Raw genomic sequence first — 26,169 nt, 5'->3', positions numbered from 1 at the left:
AAATAACAGTAGCATATGAACAGCCTGATTGATATCCTTCGTGAGAGAAAAGTCACCACAAATCATACATTTTGCTGCCATATGGCATTACGAGTTTACGATGACCATAGGATTGGCAATTCCGACATTGCTTTAGGTGATAGATTCCTCCATTTTACTCGAAATTATACAATTTATTCGCACGTTGTTTTTTTTACTTACCTCACAGACCAGACGGAAGCCTCTGGGGCCTTTGCTATATCTAAGAGCCGATGTACTCGATTCTTGGCTGCTTATCGCCACACTTGCTGACTGCGTAGGCAACGAAGATCTCCTGCTCTTTATCGATATGCCGAGCACTGTGCGCACCACGAAGCAGCGTTCCTGTTGGGTCGTTATCCAGAACCATTTTGACTGGGCTTTCGTCCAACATCCATACGACATGTCCAGTCCGCCATAGCCTTCCGATTTTAGCCTATAGACTATAGTGAATTCCTCCAACAACTGGTGCAACTCGTGGCTCATTCGTCGTCTTCATGTACCATCTTCCATCTGCACCCCACCGTAGATCGTAAGCAGCACCTTCCGTTAGAAAATCCCAAAGGCACGATGGTCATCCACAAGCAAGTTTCCTAGGCGTCTCGATACTCGCAGATCCGCTTTAAGCCACATATCACGTTGGGCTCCACTGTTTCTGGTGCCGGTGGCGTCCTTGAGAAGAACCGATTTTACCGCACTGTCGTCCGGCATCCTCGCGACATGTCCAGCCCACAGCCTCCCAACCTTCGTCAGGTGCATGATGAGAATATCTCCAAGTAATGACTGCAGCTCATGATTCATACGCCTCTGCGCTATCCGCTTTCAGTTTAGACTCTACCAAATATTGTCAACAGCACCTGCCGTTCAAATACGGCCAGTGCGCGTATGTCCTCTGTGAGCAGAGTCACGGTTTAAAGTCCATAGAGAACTATTGGCAGGGTGGCCACCCAACCGGGAATTGTTTAGAACCGGGAAAAAAACCGGGAATTCCACTGAATATCGCCAAGAGAACACAATACTGCTGGGTAAGGCTTGTACTCGAAAAAACGCACCAGACAAGTGTTCGTCGAAAATTTATTTAATTCGGATTTTCTTGTAACTTTCAGGGAATGAACTAATAGATATAAATTGTGTTCCGGCATAATTACTTTATTTAATTTCCTTCCCTTCGCTGAAATCTCGCACCATTTCCTTAAGACCCCTTATAACCTTTTGCGCAACAGTGGAGCCGACATTTTTAGTCACATTCATCCATTTTTATCTCAACCCAAACTCGGTCTTAAATACCTTGGACGATTTTCGAGCTTTGGCTTTCATTATGAAATTGGGGGGTGGCTTTTGGTACAAAAAATACGTTATTGGCTCTATAGCAATCCAACATCGATCGCGCCTAATGGCATGATGCCAGGATCGGCCAAAATAATGCCTCGCCTTCGTGGGACCGCAGAAAGGGTAATAGACGCTTCTGGAGGCACTCGGTGCGGTACATTTCGCTGTTGATGGTACCCGTTGTGATGTACGATGTACGGTTTACTCAGTTTACCACCAGAGCATGCATTTTTTGGCGAATTTGTCCACTTTCTTCTTCCTTATGTCTCCTGGAACATCAAACTGTGATTTGGCAACGTAGAATTCCAGCCCCAGTATCTGCTTTGCGTCTGTCCCGATGTTGGTTTCGTTATCGTTAACCACTCTGTTTTGTTGATCACGCCGGTTCGGTGCCTTCCAAACCTTAATATACGAAGCCCAGCTCGTTTCATTATTTGCTAAACGAACTAGGCGGAACACTTTGCCTTCAGAGCCGCGCCGCGAATCGAAAGGTTCGGAATACGCTTGAAATAATTCAACATCTTTCGGACCTTCACAGGGTCCGCTGTCTTCGATTTTCTTCCACTTCCAGCCCGCCGCTCGGTCGTCTGGGACTCCTCAAGGGGTTATATACCTTCTCGGTCGAGAAAAATGAGGGAAGTTTGAATTTATTTTTAAGTGCATATCACAATTTTCATTGTATCAAAGTGGTATTTTTTTGAAAGTACAGTTTATCAACAACAAAAAAATACGTTTGATTTTGAGATATACCAATTATTACTGGAGTAATGGCCGTTTCCCCGAAACACCATTTTTTTGCGGAGGCTTGCGGTGATCCTGATAGAGACTCAGCGAGTCAACCGAAATCAAAAAACTCATATTATTTCATTAGTTTACAAGTGTGCCGGGTCCTTGAATGATCGCTTTTATGAGTATTTTGTTTTCAGTGCAAACGGGAATGTTTTTTCCAAAAAATGCACGTTTTGAGCGCTAAAAATTGCATTAAAAATTTTTTTGCGACAAAATGTAACTGTATGTTTCAAAAAGCGATCGTTCAAGGACCGGCGAATTTAATAACGAAAATTTAAAAAAGAGATGAAGGAAATCGGTTCAGTAATTTTCCCGCAGTCAGGATCACGGCAAAGTCATTTTTCGGAAAATACTATTCCGAGATAATCGCGTGTAAAGTTTCAAGTTTAGCTTATGCGGCCGTGGCGAGGCGCGCTGCAAATCGCTCTAACTTTCTTTCTATTGCTCAGATCTTTATGAAAATTTGTGAAAATGTTCTCACAATGTTGTATTTGCAGATAATGCCATAAATTTTTTTTCGGTTTTTTTAAAACCAAAAAGGTATATAACCCCTTAAACGACTTTACCAGCCAAGACACAGTTGTATGGGTGATGCTCAGTTGTCTTCCGATCAATCTTATGGCAGTCGGATTTTCCATGACGGCGTGCAAAATGGTGCATTTGTTTCGATGAAGACATTACTGATTTCCTACCACCGTAGCGAGAAGCGCTTTAATAGTTTTTGGAGAGATCTGATGGCCGGTTCAGGCAAGAAACTTACTGACTTGACCATGTTTATTAAGAAGACTTTGATTATATCCCTTGGCAATGCCACATGGATTAGGAAAGCCTCGTAGAACAGCGCTTTGTGTACGATGCAGTACAGGATGCCGGTGAAGTGTACGAAATTGATATCACCAAGTCGTTGATTTTAAATTGATGAAGACAAAGCAGAAGGAGCAGTCAAATCAAGATGAAGAAGCCCGGAAAAAAATGTCAGTGCCATTAAAACGATAGAAGCCAAAAAGGCAAAATTTCTCGCGGACATCCATAAAAAGGCAGCACTGATGAATGAAGAGATGCGTGCGCTTTTGAAGTAATATGTTTAAAGTGTTTTGAAAATCTGATTGGCCTGATTTAATTGAAGTTTGTTTTGCAAGAAATGTATAACATAATTCTTTTATATATTGATTCTTATATGGTTGAGGTAAGAGTGGTTCCTTCAAACTTAATTTGGCCTTGGAGTCCCCGGTAATGAGTATTATATGCGTTGTTTAAAAAATACTCGTAGACAAGATCTTCTCTCGAAAAAGATGAGTCCGTCACATTTCTCGAATTTTTGCTATTTGATTTTTAAATTCAATAAGGCGTAACACGTTTAAGTAGTGACGTTGAGCATATTAAGATGTGCTTATGTGAGGAAAAAAAAAATATTAAGATGTAAATCGAAAGTCACGTCTTTTTATTCCTTAACTTGTGGAAAGCTACAGAATTCAGAAGTACAATTAATCAGGCAAAAAATTTGAACGAACCGGAAAAACCGGGAAAAAAACTGGGAATTTCATTTTGGGTTTTGAGTGGCTCAGATCATTTGAGATATACCTTTCAAACGTTTATGGCAGCATATAAATAAAATTTAATTATTTATTTACTCAAATACTGTATTAAATTTGCAATGGTTATCACAATATATAAAACTTTGACCTTATTTACAACAGCATTATAATCAGAGTATAAGCTATAAATTCATGAAAAATTTGTTTCACTTCCACTTCACTTCAGATTTCACTCAAATGTCAGCAGAGATATGTCAAAAAAAATTGACCCGTTTTCATTTACCCAAAAAACGTTGCCCGTGGTGGCTCGTGCTGTATCAAGAAGTTGTCGCCATGTTGCTCGGTTTTGGGATATGTTTCACCAGTTCCCCAGGTGAATCATCATCCGCAAGTCTTCTTCGATGTGGTCGTGCTATCGTGCACGCTGCAGAGCAGGGTTCTTGCTGAAAATATGTGATTTCCGGCGTTGTCGTCCGGCATCCTTGCAACGTGACCGGCCCACCGCAACCTATTGACTATCGCCTGGTGTGAAATGGGGTTCTCTCCAAGCAGCACGTGCAGCTCATGGTTCATGCACCTTCATCAGTCTCCGTCGTCTCTTTGTATTCCACCGTGGATAGTCCGCAGCACCTTCCGTTCGAAAACTCCAAGAGCGTTAAGGTCCTCCGCGAGAAGTGTTGTTGTCTCGATTCCGTAGAGGACTACCGGTCTTATCAGGGTTTTGTACAACGTCAATTTCGCTTCTGGCGTTCCTGGTTAAAAGTGACACATAGTGGCATAAAGCTTCTGCGAGACTGGTTTACTTTCTCATAGAGCCTCCGCGTATCACTGGCACGGTCCATCTATTCCAGCTTCTCATGTTCACGATTCTCTTGCTGGCGCTTCTTTCGCCTGAGAATCGTGGTCATGTCGTTCCGTGCCCTTTTGTAATTGACCTTGTTCTCTCTCGTTGACCTGCCCAGATATATCGCCAGATTCAGTTCTTCTTATTTACCGGTGCCTCGCTCGCACTCTTCGTCATACCATTTGTTTCTGCCACTCACTGCTTCCACTCCTAGTGTCGCCGTTGCGGTCTTCCCGATAGCTGTGCGAATGCTGCACCAGCCGTCCTCGACAGGCGATGCACCAAGCCCCTCCGCCATGGGTAGTACCGCTTCGAGCTGTTGTGCGTATTTCTTCGCAGCCTAGGAGGACTCCTAGCTGCTTAATGTTGAGCCGCGGGGTTCGGCGCTGTCACGCGTGGTATACGTTCGACAGTTTTAAGCGCAAAGATACCGCAATTAGGCAGTAGTCCGAGCCAATATCCGCACCACGCTTGGTGCGTACGTTTGTGACGTCTGAAAAGAACCAGTCTTCGATGAGAACATGGTCAACTTGGTTTGCTGTTAATCAGGTGATTTACAGGTGGTTTTGCGGATATCCTTTCGGGGAAAAAGGGTACTTCGGACTGCCAGTCCTCGGGGAGCTGCGAAGCTGACACATCGCTGGCCGTTGTCGTTCGTCACGGTGTGCAGGCTGTGCGGGCTTGTATATGTCTTTTTCTACCAATCTGAGCGTTCATTACCCCGATGACGATCTTGATGTCTCTACGCGAGCAACTATCGCAGAGTGGAATCCTTTTTTCTCTACATAAGTTCTTCCTTCGTGAGGGTAGTGCACATTAAGGATAGTCTAGTTGTAGAACCGGCCTTTTATTCTCAACAAGCACAACATGTCGCCGATCGCCTGCAACTTGATCACACGGCTCTGCATCTCATTGGTTGCGCCACCGCTGTAGTAGTACTGTGCTCTGCGGTCACAAATCCTCCGTATCTTCTCTCCTTTCCGGCAAAGCTCCTGGGGCGCAACGATGTCGGAATGGTGGGGATCTAGCTGATCCAACAGAATGCGGTCGCCACATGGGGCGTTCAGCGATCTTTAGTTTCATGTACCGAGCTTCCAATCGTACATCTTGTTTCAATATTGTACTTGTGGAGCGAGTTATCGTGGCCAAATAAATTGAATTGACGCCCCAAAATTGAATATGCACCCTTGCTTCCAATCGTCATCTTCATTTTGTCACCTAGGTCGTTGCCAATTGTTCCGATTCAATTCTTAATTGTTCCCGAATTTGTTTTTTTTTCTGATTTATCGATACCAGACTTGTTGTAGCGAAAAAAGTGTTTTTCTGATTTGTGCCGAATCAAAAGTTATAAAAAAACTGCTATTGTTTAGAATCGAATCAATTACGTTGCGATATTCATATCTAGCTTTTCAAAGCTGCAGACGCAAAATGGAAATTATTAATAAAAAAATAAAAATACACTAAAGTGGTTTTTTTAAACGTAACGTAACGCCAACATCATGCAACCTGCCAAACAGTGGGAAAGTACCTGGCAAACATGAGCATACATGTTAGGAGCGGAAGTCCCGTCCATTGATATCGGAGCAGCAGATGACGCAGCGACTGCGGCTTAATAAGACAGGCAAGTCGATTTTCCTGGCAAACCGCGAGGTGGCGATGATGATGAACGATGAGACCTTTCTCACCCTGAATGGCAACGACTGGTAGGGCACTTCGTATTTGACTTCCCCCACAAAGGAAGTTAGCTCCGAGTTGAAGTTCATTTCACACACCAAGTTCCCCAAAAAGGTACTGCTGTGGCTGACAATCAGCGAGAAAGGGATGTCAAATCCGCTCATCTTTCACTCCGTACTGGCCGTGAACGGTAAATTTATAGTACGAAGTGCCTGCTGGAATTTACGTCGTTCATCAAGAAATACCATAAGGGCGACGACGGACGCGGTGTTCTGGTCGGATCTGGCGTCGGCACACTACTCGAAACAATTGTTGGAGGAGATGGAGCGGCTGAAATTCGATGTGGTACTCAGGTCGGCCAAACTGCCCAACGTCTCCCAGCTGCGTCACATCCAGAATTTCTAAGCAAACCAGATGCGTAAGACCTACTCCAACAATTTTGTTGCGAAAGTTGAGGAAGAATTGATAAATAAAGCGAATAAAGAACTCAAAAGCATGCTTACACGTATGTTTTCGTCCACCATGGTGAATGTTCCGGTAAACTTCCGGAAGGCCACTTGCAAGAGCGTGGAATTTATTTTTTTGCTAGTGAGGTGTTATAATTTCCTTCCATGGGAAACTCATTAAACTAAATTATCTATCTTAGTTTTTTTCTATCATCATCCGAAAAAAGTCCATTTTTTCAATGCAAACAGTACCACTGAACCAAATTCGAAAATATTTTCGAAAATTTATCTTATACATTCATTTTACATTGGCACCCTGTTGTTAATGTACTGTCGATTTTTCGAAAAATTATGTTTAGGTATCAGAAGGTCACACCCTCCCCCCTCTCCGGTTACGCCTCACTCGGGAAAATAATGTGACGCTGGCCCTGACTGTGCCCTCAGATACTGATGAAGCATTATCTAATCATGGATGATGAGACTTACGTAAAGGCGGACTTCCGGCAGATTCCGGGGCTACTGTTCTTCACTGCTCAGCACAAGTTGGATGTTCTGAAAGAAGTGAGAAAGCAGAAACTTTCAAAGTTTGCCACGAAATCCATGATTTCGCAAGCGATCTGCTTATGTGGCAAACAGAGTGCGCCATTCGTGACTACCATGGAACGGGGTGAAATCGATCAATTTTTATAATATTTTCCAACTAACTAGTTTCATGTGCATTTTTATCGTAATAGTATATATTTAAAACAAGTACTGGTATGTGCTCTAGAAAACGTCTATGAGTATTGGTAAAATTTTATCGTCTACTTCATGTAATAAATTCGAGAATTCTATAAGGTACTATAAGATAAATCGAGGTGAAATTGATCACCCTTGAAATCCATACACTCTATTAAATGTGCTTTTTTTCGAGATGATCATGATAAATAATGATTTCTGAACTGAAAAAAATCAATCACAGCTAGTTTGGAAACGAAAATAACGGTATTTCAGGTTAAAATTCATTCATTTTGGTTCACAAGCTGCAGTTTGCTAAATTTGCTCTCATTTGATCATCGTTAGATCGATTTCAATTCGGTTTGTTACAAAAACTCAAAAACTAACTCTGAAATTAAAATCTTAGTGGTTTCCTGCGAATTCATCAGTATTACTTCGATGGTATGGAACACTCATTGTTGAAAATTATATTTTTTGAGCTTTTAGCCAACTTTACCTACTTCTCCAAATTTAACGTAATTAACCCTTAATTTAGATTACTTTAAGTAAATTCAATACTTTTTTTGTTATTTGGAAACTTGTTTGATTAAATTTGATTGAGTTTTGACTAAGTTAGAAGAATTTATCCGAAAATATGTAAAATTGCAAGGGGCATGCAAAGGTTAACTTTGACAGGCATTTAAATTTTTGAAAAGTTGCATTTTAGGACACGTAAACATTACCTAGTGTTGTGAGATCAGTATCTTTTAATTAGTATTTTTTATCACGAATTTTCAGGAGATCAATTCCACAACACGAAAGCCCTACATTCTTCTGGTCGGATCTAGCTTCGTGCCATTATGTCCTGGAGTGGTATGAAAACACACCCAGAACCTAATAAGTGGAACAGAACCTAATAAGTGGAATTAAGCATTAAGATTTATGTTTTTAAAAGCAAAAGTATTTAATTATACTGAATACTTGTTCATAGCATTAAACAATAAAGTTATGGGTATTGGTATCTGACATGCGTTCAAAAAATAACGTAAATAATAAATCTATCTATCTATCTATCTATATATATATATATATATATATATATATATATATATATATATATATATATATATATATATATATATATATATATATATATATATATATATATATATATATATATATATATATATATATATATATATATATATATATATATATATATATATATATTCTTTTTTTTTGTAACAATTCAGTTCAAATATAGATTTCTTATTGACGTTATTCTCAAATCGTATGTCATATACCAATACTCATAACTTTGACGTTCAATTTTATTAAAAAGTATCCAACAACTGTATAACATGCGGCAGTGTTATGAACCATTCCTCGTTGTGAAACAAGTTTTAATCTCAACTTGAGTACAGCGATTTGTCACTGCTTACGATGACATCATTTCGAAATCACCGTGTGTCATTGAACACCTTATCTAGTAACATTGTATTTACATTTAATTTAAAACACTAATTTAATTATTCAATTAAACGAATCGAAGAAATATTCATCATTGTCCAAAAAAATACTGCTAGCTAGACATCATTGGTAAAATAACTAATAATTGACAAAAAAAAGGTTCCGCATGGTGTCTCGTAGCGCTGAAATGTGTCATTGGTGAGTAGTTGAGACCTATTAAAACCTGTTTGAATGTTGCTGGATTGTGTTGCCTGTTGATTGTGTAGATGTTAGCCAAAAATCCCGTATTTCGATTTACGTCATAATATTTCGCTTTCATAATACGGGTCTCTATCATTTATCTTTCAAGTTACTTTCTAAACCGTGCCATCATTGAATCGCGAGTACTATTGAACCATCTAACCACCAAAACAATCGGTACTCACACCAATCGTAAGACTTTCAGTGTCAACAATCACTTAAAAAATGATGTTCTCAAATTGCGCAAACCTCGCACATGTTAAAGCCAAGGTGGCAAAGAATAAACCACATTCACTCCTGCTTGTAATAGCCAGTTCAATCATTGTTCGATATTGTATTCGATGATTGCTCTAGAGTTTGACAGGAAACTCTACAAATTGTTGGTGAGAGCACGGCATGTTGGTAGAGTAAGTTTGTTTGCACGCGAGGTGAAGTATTAATCATTGGTTTACTGAATCCACCCTACAGTTGCAGGAAAGATTTTGATTTTGATATTAAAATGCATAAAGCAATGTTATATACACCAATCGATTTTGTTCCAAAAACGGAGGATCCTTATGCAAATGTTGTGGGTAAAACTTGACTAATTTTCTCAGTAGCGGCTGAACCAATTTAAGCTCTTGCATTCAAAACATTACCAAGTTTGTCAAGTGGTAAAACTAGCATTTCTCTGCGCAATCTAATTTAGAAGTTTTGCTATTTGCTTGAAGTTCAATTTGCTCGACGAGAAAGGCATTGCCAAATCGGTTTAGATTTCTCTAAGATGCAGCGCACCTTAAAACTTAAACTTATTTGATCAACAATATGTTTATCTGTTGCAATCCAAGCTTATTCTTCTATTGTTATGATATATGTATTTCCCAACAATTCCAAAATTTGTATATATACTACCCACCAGCCTTATCTGATAGTATAAAAACAACAGCTCGAATAGCTCGATTCAACGATCATTCTTTGCCATACGTAACGTAAAGAGAACTGTGAAAACAGCCGCGAAACCCCAAAACATGAACCAGTGACTAGCAGATAAAAGCGGTTAACCTTATGCATACACTTTTTGTTCCTTTCTTCCTCCAGCCACGGCGACTCCAACCTGTGAAGCGCAGAAATCCATCCACACTAAAAACTACGCGAGAGTAGTTGAACCGTTGCCTCCAGCCGCCGCCAGTACCATTAACCGTCACCATTGCTGCCGCCGCCGCTGCCAACACAGCCAAATAGCACCGGATAACGCGCGCGTGTTTGGTATTCTAGGCACAGCCATCTACAGTGCCGAGCCACTCGATCGATCGATCGACCGTCCCACATCTTTCAACTCAATCAGCCTCTACCAGTGTTCGAGTAGCGTTAGTCTTTCCCAGTGCCTCTCGGTGTGAACATCGGTCGATCCGTTCGTCCGAAAAATTGTACGCCGCCACTTATTCGCGTAGGTTAGCGCGTAGATCTTCCTGTCCAGGTTCGAATGCCATCCGTTACCACAGTGCGGTGTGTGGGAATTGACGAAGAAAAGTGCTCATTACGCAAGCTCAATTAGCGTCTGGCTGTACCTGTTACTGCAGTCAATTGTGGTCAAGTCTAGGCTCAACCCCGGTATAAGCCATCGCAGTGAACGTGTGTGAAACAACCATAATTAGGGCCGAAGGTGCAGTCACTGCTACGGTGACCTAATGCATTCGGTACAAGTTATTTGAATGCCAATTTAGCCCCGTGAATAAAAGCATAAGAAGTTCGAAAAAGAAATCAATTTGTGAAGTCTCAAAAATGAGTGTAATTCGCCTCCGCCCGGCTGTGCTTTTGTTCGGCGCGTTACTTACCAGCGGGTGGTTGCGATCCGTAATCGGCAACGATAACCTACGAGTTGCTTACCAGTGGAACCAGATCGACTTCGAATTTCCCAGCGCCGCAGAACGGACGGAAGCGCTCCGCACGGGATCCTTCGTTCCCGAGAACGTGATTCCAGTCGGTCTAGAAGTTTACAAGAAGCGCCTGTTTGTGACGTTGCCACGGTGGAAAACGGGAATACCGGCTTCGCTGGCCTACATTAACATCAACGGTGAGTGGGATTTTGATCTCTTCTTGTATGAACACCGCTTTGAATCATCGAAACGATTGTGGTTTACCGACAGCGGGGTAATCACGCGGAAGTTTAGTTGAATCATTCAAATTGGACTTATAAGCACAGAAAAAAAATGCCCACGCTAATTATATGCAAAAACTCTATTCGGATGGATTTGAATTTCGCAACAGTAAGCGATGAATTTGTGAATTATTTTTCAGTTCATGCAAAGAATAAAATAAACTGCAATTGATAATTTGAATCGAATATATATAGAAATTAATTGCTCAAATTTAACGATTTACTCTGTGCTTTATTTGTAAATGGTACAATCCAAAAGATTCTACATATGACGTCTGAAAAACAATGACTAGCTTCACCTTCCAATAGAAATGTTTTCCAGCGGTGAAGCTGGTTGAGCTTGGTGCTTTGATTTCATTTTTATAACTAATTAGACCTCCTATTTCATGGTCTTTATTAGGTAATTGAAATTTGGTCTATTTGATGTTTGAATCATTTCATGTAATTTTTGTTTATTTGTCGTGATTGATAGTTTAAATTTGGACTGTACCTTATTTTAATATGAGTCGCATTTTTTTTCAAATATTTAATAATAATTTATTTACGTATTATCATGAAGACACACTGGTAGTGACCTAGGACGACGCGTGACAATACTACCTACAAACAATATAAAATTAAGAAAAATAGATATCTGGGGTTTTCAAGTTCTGGATTTTAATTGTATTGTAACACTGGTTGACAAAAGCAAACGTCAACCAGTCGCAATATTTTAGAGAAAAACTTTCTTCTACAAAGTTGTTACATATGATAAAGCGCTTATTGAAAAAATATGAAAAATTAGGGTGGCCAATATTTTCTATGCAATCAAGTATCTAACTTTTTTATCTTTGGAGATAGAAGAAAAACTTGTTCTACAATGTTATAGCTCCATCAATTTTAAGTAACTTTGTAAAAAAAGTTTTTCTCTATCATTGAAAACAACCGATCTATATAGAAAAAACACATTTTGCGCTCTAACTTTTTTATTTCAAGTTTCACTTCAAAACTGTCTTTAAATTCTACTCAAGGTTATTAATGTTTTTCATCAAAAAATTTGCGTTTTTCATTTGCTTGTCATTTTTTTTGGGGCAAACATAAAAAATATCTCCTGGTCTCATTTTGAAGGGCATACTTTATTCTATAAATGGAAGAATTTGAAAAAATATTTTATTTTTTAAATTTCAGTAAATTCAATTTAAAAAATTACATAGATTTCAAAAAGATTATATTCTATGCTCGCAAAAGCACGCAGATTTATTTTTTTGGTATTTTTTCCTATAACCAGAAGTAATTACCTTTAATTTGATTCAAGAAGATATTTAAAATAATGGAGCTATGACATTGTAGAACAAGTTTTTCTTCTATCTACAAAGATAAAAAAGTTAGATACTTGATTGCATAAACAATTTTGGTCACCCTAATTTTTGAAATTTTTAAAAAAGTTTTTTATCACATGTAACATTTTTGTAGAAGAAAGTTTTTCTCTGAAATATTGCTACAGTGCTATAGACCCAAATTTCCCCCTAAATTTGGTTTCTGAACCATTGTGCACTGGTTCAAAGCTTCGATAGGGTGGCGAAAACCTGGAAAAAACCTGGAAAATAAGGGAATGTCAGGACATTTATTTTTCCATTAGAGAAATCAGGGATTTTCCTCAGGGAAAGCTTAAAAATAATCAGGGAAATTTTTTCACCGATACGCGATTCATTTTTAAACATTGCTCAAGAGCAAAAACTGATTTTTAGCATAAAAAGCGAATTCCGGATCGCTACTGTTCGGTTTCATATCTGATCGAATACTTTTTTCACTGGGATTTCAGAGTTGCGTTCATCTATGCTGCACTTTTTTTTGTGGAATACTGAAAACTATAAATTTATGTTATATTTCAGGGAATATCTGGTAATCTGACTTTGAAAACTTTTTCGCCAGCCTGCTCGATAATATCATATACTATAGTACGTTACACGCTGTAAGAGTGATAAATGTGGCCATACAAACATAAAAACCGTTCGTTACATAATACGAAGTAGTATAAGACTCGATTCCGGGTGGTTGTTATTTTATCCTCACGCACGAGGATTTACTTAGCTTTTTCAATCGGACTCAAATGCCTTAAAGGTCTTAGAAATGCGGCGATCTGGTGTTGTATCTAATTTTTTGTTCTTTCAGATTGACTTTCTGGCCGTCAGAAAATTTTCGATCTGAAAGACTCTCCCAGAAAATCAATATTTCTGAAACACCAGTTTTTTTATGAACAACTACTGATCTCGAAGCTTTTACATTACATTTGGTATCAAAAATCGACTTCAACAATTTCATGAACTGCTATCTGTGTATAACCCCAATAAATAGTAATGTGCAACCATAAAATTGAAAAAAAAAAAATATCAAAGGCTTTGGGCGGGGGTTGAATTTCAATTCCACCTTGACTACGCTACTTCCCAGTTGCCTTAGGTACTATCCTAACCTAAATTCTACACGTTTGACAGTCACCCACATATTGGGGATTTATTTGAAGTACAGTCCCGAGCAGATGCCCAGCAGAAAGCCCATATATCTACCACCTTAGTCAGGAAGATACTTCACTCCTTTTAAATAGAGAGACATAGCATGTCAGAGGGGCCAGATCGCCTCTCAAAGCAAGGAATGTTTGTAATGATTTATTTATGTACTAATATCTATTCAGAATTAATATTGTGTGTTCTGCCACAAATGGTGACATTTCAACACCATTATATATATTTGTACGCTTTTTATATAATTGAATGTTATTAGCTTTCGCAGTAAAGTAAATGTAAATAAACTTAAAACTTTCTTACTGACTATAAAGTAAGCTAATCGTTGCAATTGAGGATTGCAACGATTTTTGTCGGAATTTGTTGATAATTTGGCTTGACATATTTTCTAATGTTTCTACATTAGTGATCCTATGTAGCTCGTTCGTGCTAAACCAGGGAGGATGCTTTAAAATCATATTCAAAAGTTTATTCTGAATCCTTTGAAGTGTCTTCTTCCTGGTTGCACAACAACTTGTCCAGATGGGAACTGCATATAACATTGGTGGCCTAAAAATTTGTTTGTAAATTAACAGTTTATTCTTGAGACAAAGTCTAAAATTCCTGTTGATAAGAGGATATAAACATTTGATATACTTATTGCACTTTGACTGGATATTTTCAATGTGCTCCTTGAAAGTAAGATTCTTATCATAAATTAGCCCAAATTTTTTAACATGATCAGACCAATTTAAGACCACACCGTTCATTTTAATAACGTGGTTATTGGTGGGTTTGAGAAATGAAACTCTTGGCTTATGAGGGAAAATAATTAACTGTGTTTTAGAAGCATTTCTGCAAGTATGAAGAAAATATATCTAAACTTTTTTTGAAACCGACTGCATATAACACGAAGGCTTTTTCCTTTTGCGAAAATGCTTGTATCGTCACAAAACAGAGATTTCTCACAACCTGGTGGTAAATCAGAAAGATCAGAAGTAAAAATGTTATATAAAATTGGGCCCAAGATACTCCCCTGAGGCACACCAGCTCTAACAGGCAATCTATTAGATTTACCATTTAGATAGTTAACCTGAAGAGTGCGGTCAGTTAAATAACTTTGTATCATTTTTGTCAGGTGAAGCGGAAAACTGAAATTTTACATTTTAGCTATTAAACCTTTATTCCAAACACTGTCGAATGCCTTTTCTATATCTAGAAGAGCAGCTCTAGTCGAATAGCTTTCAGATTTATTAGTTCGAATCATATTTGCTACTCTAAGTAACTGATGAGTAGTGGAATGCCCATGGCGAAAACCAAACTGCTCATTTGCAAAAATTGAGTTCTCATTATCATTCTTGTTATCTTTCTATTAAGAATTATTCTTTCAAAAAGTTTGCTAATAGAGGAAAGTAAACTAATTGGTCGATTACTTGATGCCTCAGCTGGATTCTTTTCGGGTTTTAAAATTGGAGTGACTTTGGCATTTTTCCATTTCGTAGGATAATGTGCTAGTGGAAAGCATCTGTTAAAAATTTTTACCAACAAATTTAAAGATTTTTCGGGAAGTCTTTTGATGAGGATATTTTTTTTGTTTGTTAGGGAATTAGAATTACGTTGTCCATTAATGTGAACTTTTGTAATATATATCCCAGTCAATTGCTATACGTGTCCCCTTGCAAAATACAATGACCACTATTGTTGAGTGATCAGGTACCTGCACCGACACGCTCCCAGTCAGGTGAAATATGGTTTATGAAGCCAATCCTAGGATTCAAAGACCAAATCTCTTTGGGCTGTAAACAGCCACTGCCAAGAAACCTTGATCTGCGTTTAAATAATGCACCACAACTGCACAGCAGATGTTCCGATGTCTCGCTTTCCATATTACAAAAGCGACAGATATCATCCTGAACCCGGCCTATGTTCTTTGAATGATATCTACTCGGACAGTGCCCCGTTACTAGGCCGACGTATGTACAAAGAGCTCTTTTGTTGAGCTCTAGGAGCTTTTTCGAATGATTCTCGTTTGGTGTGATAAATCTTTTAGATTGGGAACACTTTTTGACATCAAACCAATTGGTGATCACCTTTTGTTCCTCCCAGCGTTTAAGCTCCATTTTCACTGCACAGTTTGATATACCGCAGAAAGGTTCTGGGCCGATAAACTGTGAGTTAGATCCTTGTTTTGCAAGTTCGTCTGCCTTTTCATTCCCACCAATGCCACAATGTCCTGGAACCCAATACAAATTTACTGAGTTTGTTTGACATAGCTGTCGCAATGTGAGAATACATTCCCAGACAATCTTGGATGTACATTTATAAGCATCAAGTGCTTTCAGTGCTGCTTGACTGTCAGAGAAAATACAAATATTTGCATGTATGTATTTCCTAGTCAGACATACATTCGCACATTGAAGGATTGCAAAAATCTCTGCTTGAAACACTGTTAGCCAGTGTCCCATTGCCACTGAAATATTAATTCCATGGCCAAAGATTCCTGCACCAGTTTTGGTACCTATTTTTGAGCCATCTGTGAAAAATATCGTTGAACCGGGACGGACATCAGGAACTCCGACTTCCCAGTCTGCACGTGACGTTTCGCATACCTTGTAGGGAATATCATGGATATCCTGAGGTGCCATCCAGTCTCCATTCATACTCATCACTGGCCCTCTTTTGAAAATGTCCAGTATTGTCAGGTGACCCACAAGATCACCTGACAATATAGTTTTTGTTCTTTTTAGCTTCAAGGCACTCTTTTCTGCTTCTAGTTGCACGTATTCGTACAACGGCAGCAGATGAAGAATTGCATCAAGAGCTTTTGACGGGGTGCTTTTCATTGCTCCTGTTATAGCAATGCACGCAAGTCGTTGAACTTTATCTAGCTTTGTTCTAGCGGTGGACTCTTTGGTTTTTGGCCACCACACTAACACAGCGTAGGTCAGTTTTGGACGTATAATAGATGTGAATATCCACATCACCATTTTCGGTCTCAAGCCCCACTTTCTCCCAACGGTTTTGGAGCACAACCATAATGCACTGACCGCCCTGTTGATCGCATAGTCAAGATGTGCATTTCAGTTAAGCTTGGCATCAAGGATAACTCCTAAGTATTTAACCTGTTCACTGAACGGAATTTCTACTCCTCCAAGCTTGAGAGTTTTTAGATTGAATTTTCTCTTTCTAGTGAAAGGTACGATTACAGCTTTTGTCGGATTAATGCTGAGACCCTCCTTTATACACCAAGACTGGGTATACTCCAGAGCCTCCTGCATTCTTTCCGAAACTATGTTGTCGAACTTTCCTCTTACCAAGATGACTATGTCATCTGCAAAGCCCACAACTTCGAAACCTTTTGCTTCTAAGCTTTTGAGAAGATCGTCCACCGCCAAAGACCACATAAGTGGCGAAAGAACACCTCCTTGCGGACATCCTTTCGTTGCCCTTACCGTAATAGACTAACCTCCTAACTCAGAAGTGATTTCTCTTTTTGCAAGCATGGTATGAATCCAGTTAACAATGCTCGTGTGAAATCCTTTGTTCTTCATTGCACTAGACATTGAAAAATAGGACGCATTATCAAAAGCACCTTCAATATCCAAGAAAGAGCACAGAGCAATTTCTTTAGCTGAAAGTGACTTTTAAATTTTCATGACCAGCGTATGAAGCGCTGTTATAGTGGATTTTCCAGTTTGATAGGCAAACTGGAACTTTGAAAGCGGTTTTGTTTGCATGTAAGATGTATGAATGAAATCATTCAGCACTTTTTCCATTGTCTTCAACAAAACCGAAGAAAGACTAATGGGTCTGAATGATTTAGGATGCGTCTTATCACGCTTCCTAGTTTTAGGTATAAAGATTACTCTTACTACCCTCCATTTTGATGGAATATGATTCAACCTTAAACTGGCCTTGAAAATCTCAATGAGAGAAGGAATTAGTATTGCTTCACCTTTTTGAAGCAATGCTGGAAATATTCCATCTACACTTGCAGACTTAAAAGGCTCAAAGGATCTCATAGCACTTTCCACCCTGGTTCTCGTAAAAATTTCATCCGCCACATCTGATACAGTATTTTCCGTTCTAGCAGACCAAGAGCTAGTCTGCGTAGAACAAATTTCAACTAAATCAGAGATGGCTGAATCCGTTTTTTCAATAGAACAAGGAAAATGCGTTTCCATCATCAGATTTAAGGTATCACGAGGACCACTAGTATAGATTCCGTCGTGACGCTTTAGATTGCCAAGCTCAACGGTATGATCTTTGGCAAGAGTCTTTTGTAATCTAGAAACAACTGGAGTTTTTTCTATCGATTCACACATTTGAACCCAAGACCTCCTTTTAGATTTCCGGATTTCATTGCTATATTCAGTTAGGGCTCTTCTATATTGAGCCCAGTCTGAAGTACGTTTTGCTTTATTAAAAAGTTTCCGACTATTTTTTCGAAGACTTTCAAGCTTCTTGTTCCACCATGGCACGTCCCTACTTGAGGACGATTGTTTGGCGGGACAACTTTTATTGTATGCATTTATCACCATTTCATTTAGCTGAATTGTCATAGATTCCAATTCTGAAACTGTTTCAATTCTGCTACAATGTAAAGGTGAATCTTTTCGCAAATATTGTGCATATTGATCCCAGTCTGTTTTTTTTAGGATCTCTGTAAGTAACAGATGATGGTTTCCCACCAATCCATTCAAACAAAATGTGCTTGTGATCAGATAGTGAGGTTTCATCCGATACATGCCAGTTAGCATTTTTTTCAGAAATTGCTGAACTGCATAGCGTCAGATCCAAAACTTCACCTCTGATAGCGTTTGTAAATGTTGGTTTGTTACCTTTATTGCATATAGAAAACCCCATCATCTCCTGGTGCTTTCATATTTTTGAATTTTTCGAGAATAGTTCGCACCTCATTCAAGTTTGTTTCCAATATCTCTTCAGAGAGAAATTCTTGGGTGGTGATCTGATCATACTTTTGGTTTACTTTATTTTCAGTAGGACTTACTACGTTCAAAATGGAGTTATGAACACTCTCAAACTGCTGAGCAAGTTTTTGAGATTTTTGTTCATTCGTTAGAAAAATTCAATCACCATCTTTAAGGACTGGAATGGGCTTTGAAGGTTTCTTAAGAACCTTCGAAAGCTTCCAGAAAGGTTTTGAGTAAGGTTTTAGTTGTTCAACTTCTCTCATGAAATTCTCATTTCGCAAGAGAGCGAATCTTTGTTCAATTTCCTTTTGTAATTCTTGAAAAATAATTTCCAAAGCAGGTTCACGAGATCTTTGGTATTGTCGTCTCCGTATGTTCTTCAAACGTATAAGAAGTTGAAGTTCACTGTCAATAATTGGTGCATTAAATTTCACTCGAGCCTTAGGAACTGATAAATTCCGGGCATTGAGAATTAAGCTGCTAAAATTATCTAATGCTCTGTCAATGTCAGCACTATTTTGTAAAATAATAGAAAATGTTATGGGAAGATGATCAGAATCAAAGTCAGCATGAGTTAATAAATCACTGCATGAATGACTTTGATTTGTTAGTACCAAATCAATTGTAGATGGATTCCTAATAGAATAATAACATGTAGGACCATTTGGAAATTAAACAATATTTTTCCATTGGAATTGCTTTGAGCCGTATTCCAAGATCGATGTTTCGCATTAAAATCACCGATGATTAAAAATTTAGATTTATTTCTTGTGAGTTTTTGCAAATCTCCTTTAAAATATTTTTTTCGCTCTCCAGTGCATTGAAAAGGCAAATACACTGCAGCTATAAATAAAATGCCAATACTTGTTTCAATTTCAATTTCCAAACTCTCGATAACTTTGGTTTCAAGATGGGGTAAAACACTAACTATTGCAACTCCACCACCGGCAACATCATTTCTATCAAACCTATGAACCATATAATTTGGGTTCTTTTTTAGTTTAATATTTGGCTCTAAAAGCGTTTTAGTCACAATTGCAATATGCACATCGTGGACTGTTAAAAAATTGAAAAATATATCCTCTTTCGCTTTTAAAGAGCGAGCATTCCAATTTAGAAAATTTACAGCATTACAGTCAGGTTTTTTTTACGCGGGGGATACGTACCTCGTAAAAAAACCGCGTAAAAAAACCGCGTTAATTCTGAAATCCGCGTAAAAAACCCGCGCTAATTCAAAAATCCGCGTAGAAAAAACCGCGTTAATTCAAAAATCCGCGTAAAAAAACACTTTTTTTTAAATCCGCGTAAAGGAGTCCAGCAAGAAGGGCTTCAGAAAAAACCCGAGACACTCTAAAACCAGTATTTATAACAGTATTTAACTGTTCTCTTTGACGGTCATTCCGGATCTTTCGGTGGGCGGAGAGTATTTTTTGGACTATGTCTTTTACTAGATAAACACTTAATCGTTTCTGGTTCCAAACCCACGTTAATTCGGAAATTCGTGAAAAATTTTTGAATTAGCGCGGTATCGCGTAAAAAAACCGCGTTAATTCAAAAATCCGCGTAAAAAACGCGTTAATTCAAAAATCCGCGTAAAAAAACCTCGTAAAAAAACCGCGCATAAAAAAACGCGTAAAAAAAACCTGACTGTATTTAAAATCATTGCTGAATTTCAATTTCATAACAATATTAGCTGTAAATTTCATACCTACTTGAACAACCTCATACATCGAGTTACAGTTCATCAAAGCGGACATTAACTGCAGCATGGATTGTTGTAGGTAATCAATCTTTTCGGGTGTTGGAATACCTAAATCAATACTGGCTGACTTTTCAGCACCAAACACGGATGGTTTGTTACTGTTTGAATATGAAATATTACCTGAAAGGACACTGGCATATGAACAGCCTGGTGTTGCCAGAACAGGATTATTTGTCTGAAATTTGTTATCTGAATTTCAATTATTACCTACAGTCACACCTTCTAATGAAATGCTGGTGATGCCTGAACAGTATTGAAAGTCTTTTGATTACCCACATTGACAACAGGTTGTTTAGAATTTCTACGTTGTCTGGAAGCAATAATTTTTGACCTTACAGGACAATTAAAGAAATTAGATTTGTGATTTCCCTCACAATTTCCACTTTGAAACTCTTAGTGGTCTCTTTCACGGGGCAGATATCTTTCGTTTGACTAGTGTCACCACAAATAATACATTTTGCTGCCATGTGGCAGTTTCGAGTTCCATGACCATAGGCTTGACAATTTCGACATTGCGTAAGATTATGGATTCCTCCATGTCTCTTGAAATTTTCCCATTTTATTCGCACGTTAAATAAACACGTGCTTTTTCCAAACATTTCAAATTATGTACTTTGGTACGATCAAAATGTACTAAGTAATTTTCCTGGTGTATTCCAGTTTGATTAATTTTGGCATTTGCCTTTCGTTTCATCAAAATTACTTGGTTGAGGGCAAAACCAAGTGATTCTGACAAACAATCTTTAATTTCATCAATAGTTTGATCATTTGAAAGACCTTTCAAAACAGCCTTAAACGGTCTCTCGTTTTTGGCATCAAAAGAATAAAATTTATACTTTTTTCAGTCAAATACTGTAAAAGATGTTTATGGCCATCAAAAGATTCGGCTAAAATACGTATTTCGCCTTGACGGCCAATTTGAAAATTAACTTTCACATCCGACAGAAATGATGAAAGTTCTGATCGAGATGCTTTAAAATTTGCTACAAATACCACAATAGGTGGAACTTTAACTTTCTTCATACCGGCTTTATGCTCAGTATGAGAAGTTTGAAATTCTTGATCCCCAACGGAAGAAAGAATATCATACCTGTTAGTCGAAATTTCAGTGTCATTTGAAGGAGATGCCTCACGTTTTCTTGAAGCCGCATCAAAGCGAGCTTTTTTATTTTTTCCAGGCATAACTGGAAAACTTCACTACACTTTCACTTCACTATAGAATTTAAGTAGAAGTATCTCAAACCAAATTTACTCACTAAACACTCGTTAACGTTAAAAACAAATTTATTACTTTGCGTTTCAACAGGTAGTCTTTTTAAAAGATTGCCTGTTGAAAGCGAAAAACAAAATTTCAATATCTCTCGGTAGTCTAAGACAGTTCAAGTCGATCTGAAAGCACAATGTTGATTAGCTTTTTCATTCGACTCGTATAATCAGTGGTGACGATGAAAGTCCTAGGGAATAACAATGTGCATCGCCACAATTCACCACAATTGATCATAATTTTGTTAATCATGCAATTTCGAAGCATTCTTAATTCATTGTTTAGCAATAGAACAAGAATAACGTAGAAAAAAACACGACTTTTATTGTACCTGATTGCAATACCTCTGAATGTGTTGTTACCTTCCTTGTTCATTTGGCTCAGATTTTGACAGTTCGTTTGACTCACAAGATTCTCTCCGTAATCTACCTCTGAGTATTGCCAACAGTGCTGATAAAAGTCATTTTCCCCAGCAAAATTCTTTGAAAATTACAGCCAATCATTTTCAATTTTCACTTCCAATGATCGCAGCACTCTTTCAGATACACTAGATTTTCGTCCTAGTAACGTGCTGTTATACTCAGACGAAATAGATCGCGCGCATCGTTCACGGTTACGGAATAAAATTTGACGAGAAATCCAACCAAACGATCTTCACTTCAAAGCGAAAAAGACAAACAAACAGTCCACTCAACCAAAATGAACCTCACCGGAACACTTTTCCACTGACACTGACCGATGCCTTGACAATCTTCGTTAACTGATAAACTGATTTTGTTGTCTTGCTTCCATCGCATGAAATATAATGAGGTGTTTTGACAGTTCACTTCCATGCAAAAAGCGGGAAGGGAGAACTCTGAAAGGATTGTAAAAATATAACGTTAATGGATGCTTTTTTCATTTTCACTCAAGTGCGTCAACAAATATCAACCCTTTGCCAATGAATACCGGATATTAATAACTCATATTTTAGACACTGAATGCTTAGTTTCATTTGGCCAAAATGCACTTCCCATGTTCGGTTGATTCACGAAATTGGTAACAAATCTATAGATTAATAAAAAAAAATGGTTACAATCCAGATATAATTAAACAAAAAATAAAAAAACTCACGAGAAACAGAAACAATCTATATGTAACATTAAGCTACTGAAATATGATCAAAACTAAAAATACTCAGAATTTATGTTTGTGCTTGCTTGTTTAGAAGTAGTTGAATAGTTAAGTTCTAAATAGAATTCCAAATCAATCTAATCGCTCACCTTAAAGGGCATCAAAACGTTCAAACCATATTTAATTGTCGAACGGTTGGACCGCTGCGGCCATGACAAATATTTGAATGTGGCATTCCATCTAACGTATTGGAAATTAAACCGGTTGAACAAGCATTTATAAACAATGGCACGACTTTGCTTTGCTATTGGTGTGCGCAAATTTAGTTCCGGCAGGGGAAACCTTCGCTGCAACGCGGCAGCGGGCTCCACCTATTGTAATATTCAAAAACAAATAACAAATCAATCAACCGGTTTCCGCCGCCCAATAGCACCGTTCAGCGACAAAAGGTTAAGTGTCATTCATCGTCTGGTTCGCCGTTCATTGCTGGTTTCGTTCGTAGAAATAATTCATTTCCCTCTCTAGTTTAGATAGGGAATGTTGGGTATTAAGAGAAATTTTATACAATTAAAAAAGTTCAAAGTAATCTTACCTTCATCGTCGTCCTTATTTTGAAAAAAGGAAAATTCCGCGGTACCAGGTGTTCTCCGCCTCTCCCATTTCCATTCTATTTCACGAAAAAACCATGCACAATAAAAACCATGTTTAGAAGCAGGTTTTATCTAACGTTTGGTGCTGATTGATCAGCTTAGATAGTGCAAACTATTAAAACTACCTGTGTCCGGAAATAAACCAGAGCAATACCTGTTTTTTTTTTCGATTTCACATCGAGGTTAACCCGGTGGCGGTTGATCAATCCGGAAGAATTTATAAGCCACCAGGTGTTGTTGATCCTCGGAAATGCAGTTTCTAATTTATACTGTGTGCAGCAGAAGACAGAGAAGTGGTAAAGTAAGGCATTAGTTGACAAGCAATCCTGTGTGCTTTTGTATATGCATCCGGGGTATAGGCTAAATCGGATCGGCTAACACCGGCTCGATTTCATCAATTGCCAACGATGACGAGGAGATGTAAATAGTCTCAAGTCACTATATCTCAATTAGACCTTAATCTCTCACGCCTTTCAATTTCATACGTATTCACACGAGCCAAAGCGAATTCATTTGTTTTAATCTTTTTCGCGTTTGATCTCTTTTCGCGCTTACGATGCTCGAAACATGAAGGAATCACGTCAGACTGACGTTGAAAATTGACATTTATTCTATCGAATCTCTCGTTCACGCTCGTAAATAATAACTCTAAAATGAGTAACATTTGACGCATTTTCGTAAAAAGTGAAACAACTCTTAAATTGAGTAACTCCACAAATACTCGAAACTGAGTAACACTAGGCGTCTTTAAAATGAGTCATTATTTCTCAAAATTTGAGTACGACATTACTCATTTTTTGGGTACAGTTCAGTTTCATTACTGGCTAGAAATCCGCCACGGCCAATAAACGACATCACATGTTCATCAATAATTACCTTGTAATAAAAGTAAACAGTTATAATGCCTTCTGAGGCGCACACAATTAAAAAGCATATGTCACAAACTGAAGCACATCGTAATCATCTTTCAAAATGGACGTCGTTATATGCGACGTTACTCAGAAAGAAGTTATATGAAGGGAACCCAAAAAGTGAGTCAAAGTTACTCAAAATCAAAAAGGACTTCTACTCTTTTTTTGACGTCTACGAACATCGTTCTAAACTGAGTCAGAGTTGCTCAGTTCATGAGTTATTATTTACGAGCGTGAATTGAATATATGGTTTACCGATACGTCAAAAAGCAAATTCTGTCACCTAAAAAAAGAAATTGTCATGTCATAAGTTTTGCTAGTTGATCAACAATATTAGGTTATAATTGGCTCCGTAAAACATTAATGTGCTGTGATAAATACTAAAACTTTACTTCCAATGAATTGATAAAATAACTAACGTAATAGATTAACAATGGCTAAGAACCGGTATAGGCAAAGGTTCACGTGACCGTGTAAAGGGCCGCCAAAGATTAATCGATGTGGTCAATTCATTTTCTCTAATTGGTACCGCCAGTTTTCGATCCCGTTGAACCGGTTCCACGGAAAGTGAGAGTGCGCAACTTCAGCGCCGGCCGAAGTCTTCGGTCGATCGAAAATATTTAGAGTAGGTAGTCGCACTTGTGCAGCGTGCTGAACACGGTCAAGTGCTTGCACCGGTCAGTCGATGCCAAGCTGATGTAATCGAGTGGTGATGGTAGGACAAATACTATGCAAAATTTTTAAGCACGGCATGTATAATGTTGGTGTGCAAATATAAGCAAATTTTACTAATATTGTCATAACAGCCAGCAAGGGAAGCGACATCGCTACGGGATTGAAGTAGTACGGAACTAGCTTTTTGGCAATACTCTTTACTTCCTACCATCTCCTCTTCCGGTTTTCGTTTATCTTTTTTCATAACCGTCACTGTTGCTAGTTAAAGGTGGCATAAAAATCGCAAACTCTAATCGGCAATTGCGGCGAGTTAAACCTTGAACCACGCTATAGGCATTCAACGCTACTAAGGAACGGTCGTCGCACGGCTAACGAATTGGTTCCGCTTCAAGCGGATTTGGTGTAATGAACCGAATGAGAATGTGTTGAGATTGAGTGGAACCGAGTCTTAGTCGCTTGCCTTTCAGTGTCGATTCTTTTGCTTTTATTACGACCCTAAGTGCCGTTCTCTAGTAGCTATAAAGATTATGTCTTTTTATTTTAAAATTATTTAATGGTACGGAAGTTACAAAATATCAAATTTCATAAAAAGATTTTACTTTCACTGAGGAAATTTCCCAGCAAACTTTTTTTTACACCGCTTCGATGCCTAGTGTGACTATCGCTCAAGCATTTCAAAAGGCACTCAACAACCGTGAAGCTTTTAATCGTGGGAAACAAGTAAATCGACTTACGCGGAGGTTTGTTTTGTTTTGTTTAAGAGTGCGTATGTTCACAGTGAATCATTAAGGTGCCAGAGCTATTTTACCGCTTGGGTAAATTGTTTAGACAACAAATTAGGCGTTGTTACACTGCAATCATTTGACACGAAAGTTATTTGTTTTGATGCCACATGCCACATTGTATTTTGCTTTCCGCCAACTATGAGATTCTAGCAATCGCGCCCTTTTTTCCCATAAATTAGCATGAAATGATTTTTAATGGTGTCACTGTGAAACGATTGGCATCTACCGGTAATCTTGTCGAGACCTCAATTAGTTTTTTTTACCAGTGATAATTAATTCGTTTAGAGTAGGGTAAATGTACCCTTAGTGGAGGTAGTACCTATAGTGGAGGTAGTACCTATAGTGGAGGTAGTGCGATACAGAGAGTTTTTTCTTTTATTTTGAGTAAGACTGGCAAAAAAAGTATAATGCAACGTTTTT

The 26,169-nt window shown here is 38.3% G+C and overlaps 1 protein-coding gene across 1 annotated transcript in view; it reads left to right on the top strand.

Annotated features, from left to right (window-relative positions):
- LOC129731381 (protein yellow) overlaps positions 1-26,169 on the top strand; it is a 54,361-nt gene that overhangs the window by 7,886 nt on the left and 20,306 nt on the right. The window contains exon 2 of the mRNA XM_055691351.1: positions 10,119-11,094. Within this exon, the coding sequence (XP_055547326.1) occupies positions 10,803-11,094 (292 nt within the window). The 5' untranslated portion in view covers positions 10,119-10,802. The remainder of the gene's footprint in view (positions 1-10,118; positions 11,095-26,169) is intronic.

The sequence above is a fragment of the Wyeomyia smithii genome, chromosome 3 (assembly GCF_029784165.1).
Source record: "Wyeomyia smithii strain HCP4-BCI-WySm-NY-G18 chromosome 3, ASM2978416v1, whole genome shotgun sequence".
Taxonomy (NCBI): domain Eukaryota; kingdom Metazoa; phylum Arthropoda; class Insecta; order Diptera; family Culicidae; genus Wyeomyia; species Wyeomyia smithii.
The sequence above is the reverse complement of the archived record's forward strand: the minus strand, read 5'-3'. Positions and strand labels throughout refer to the sequence as shown.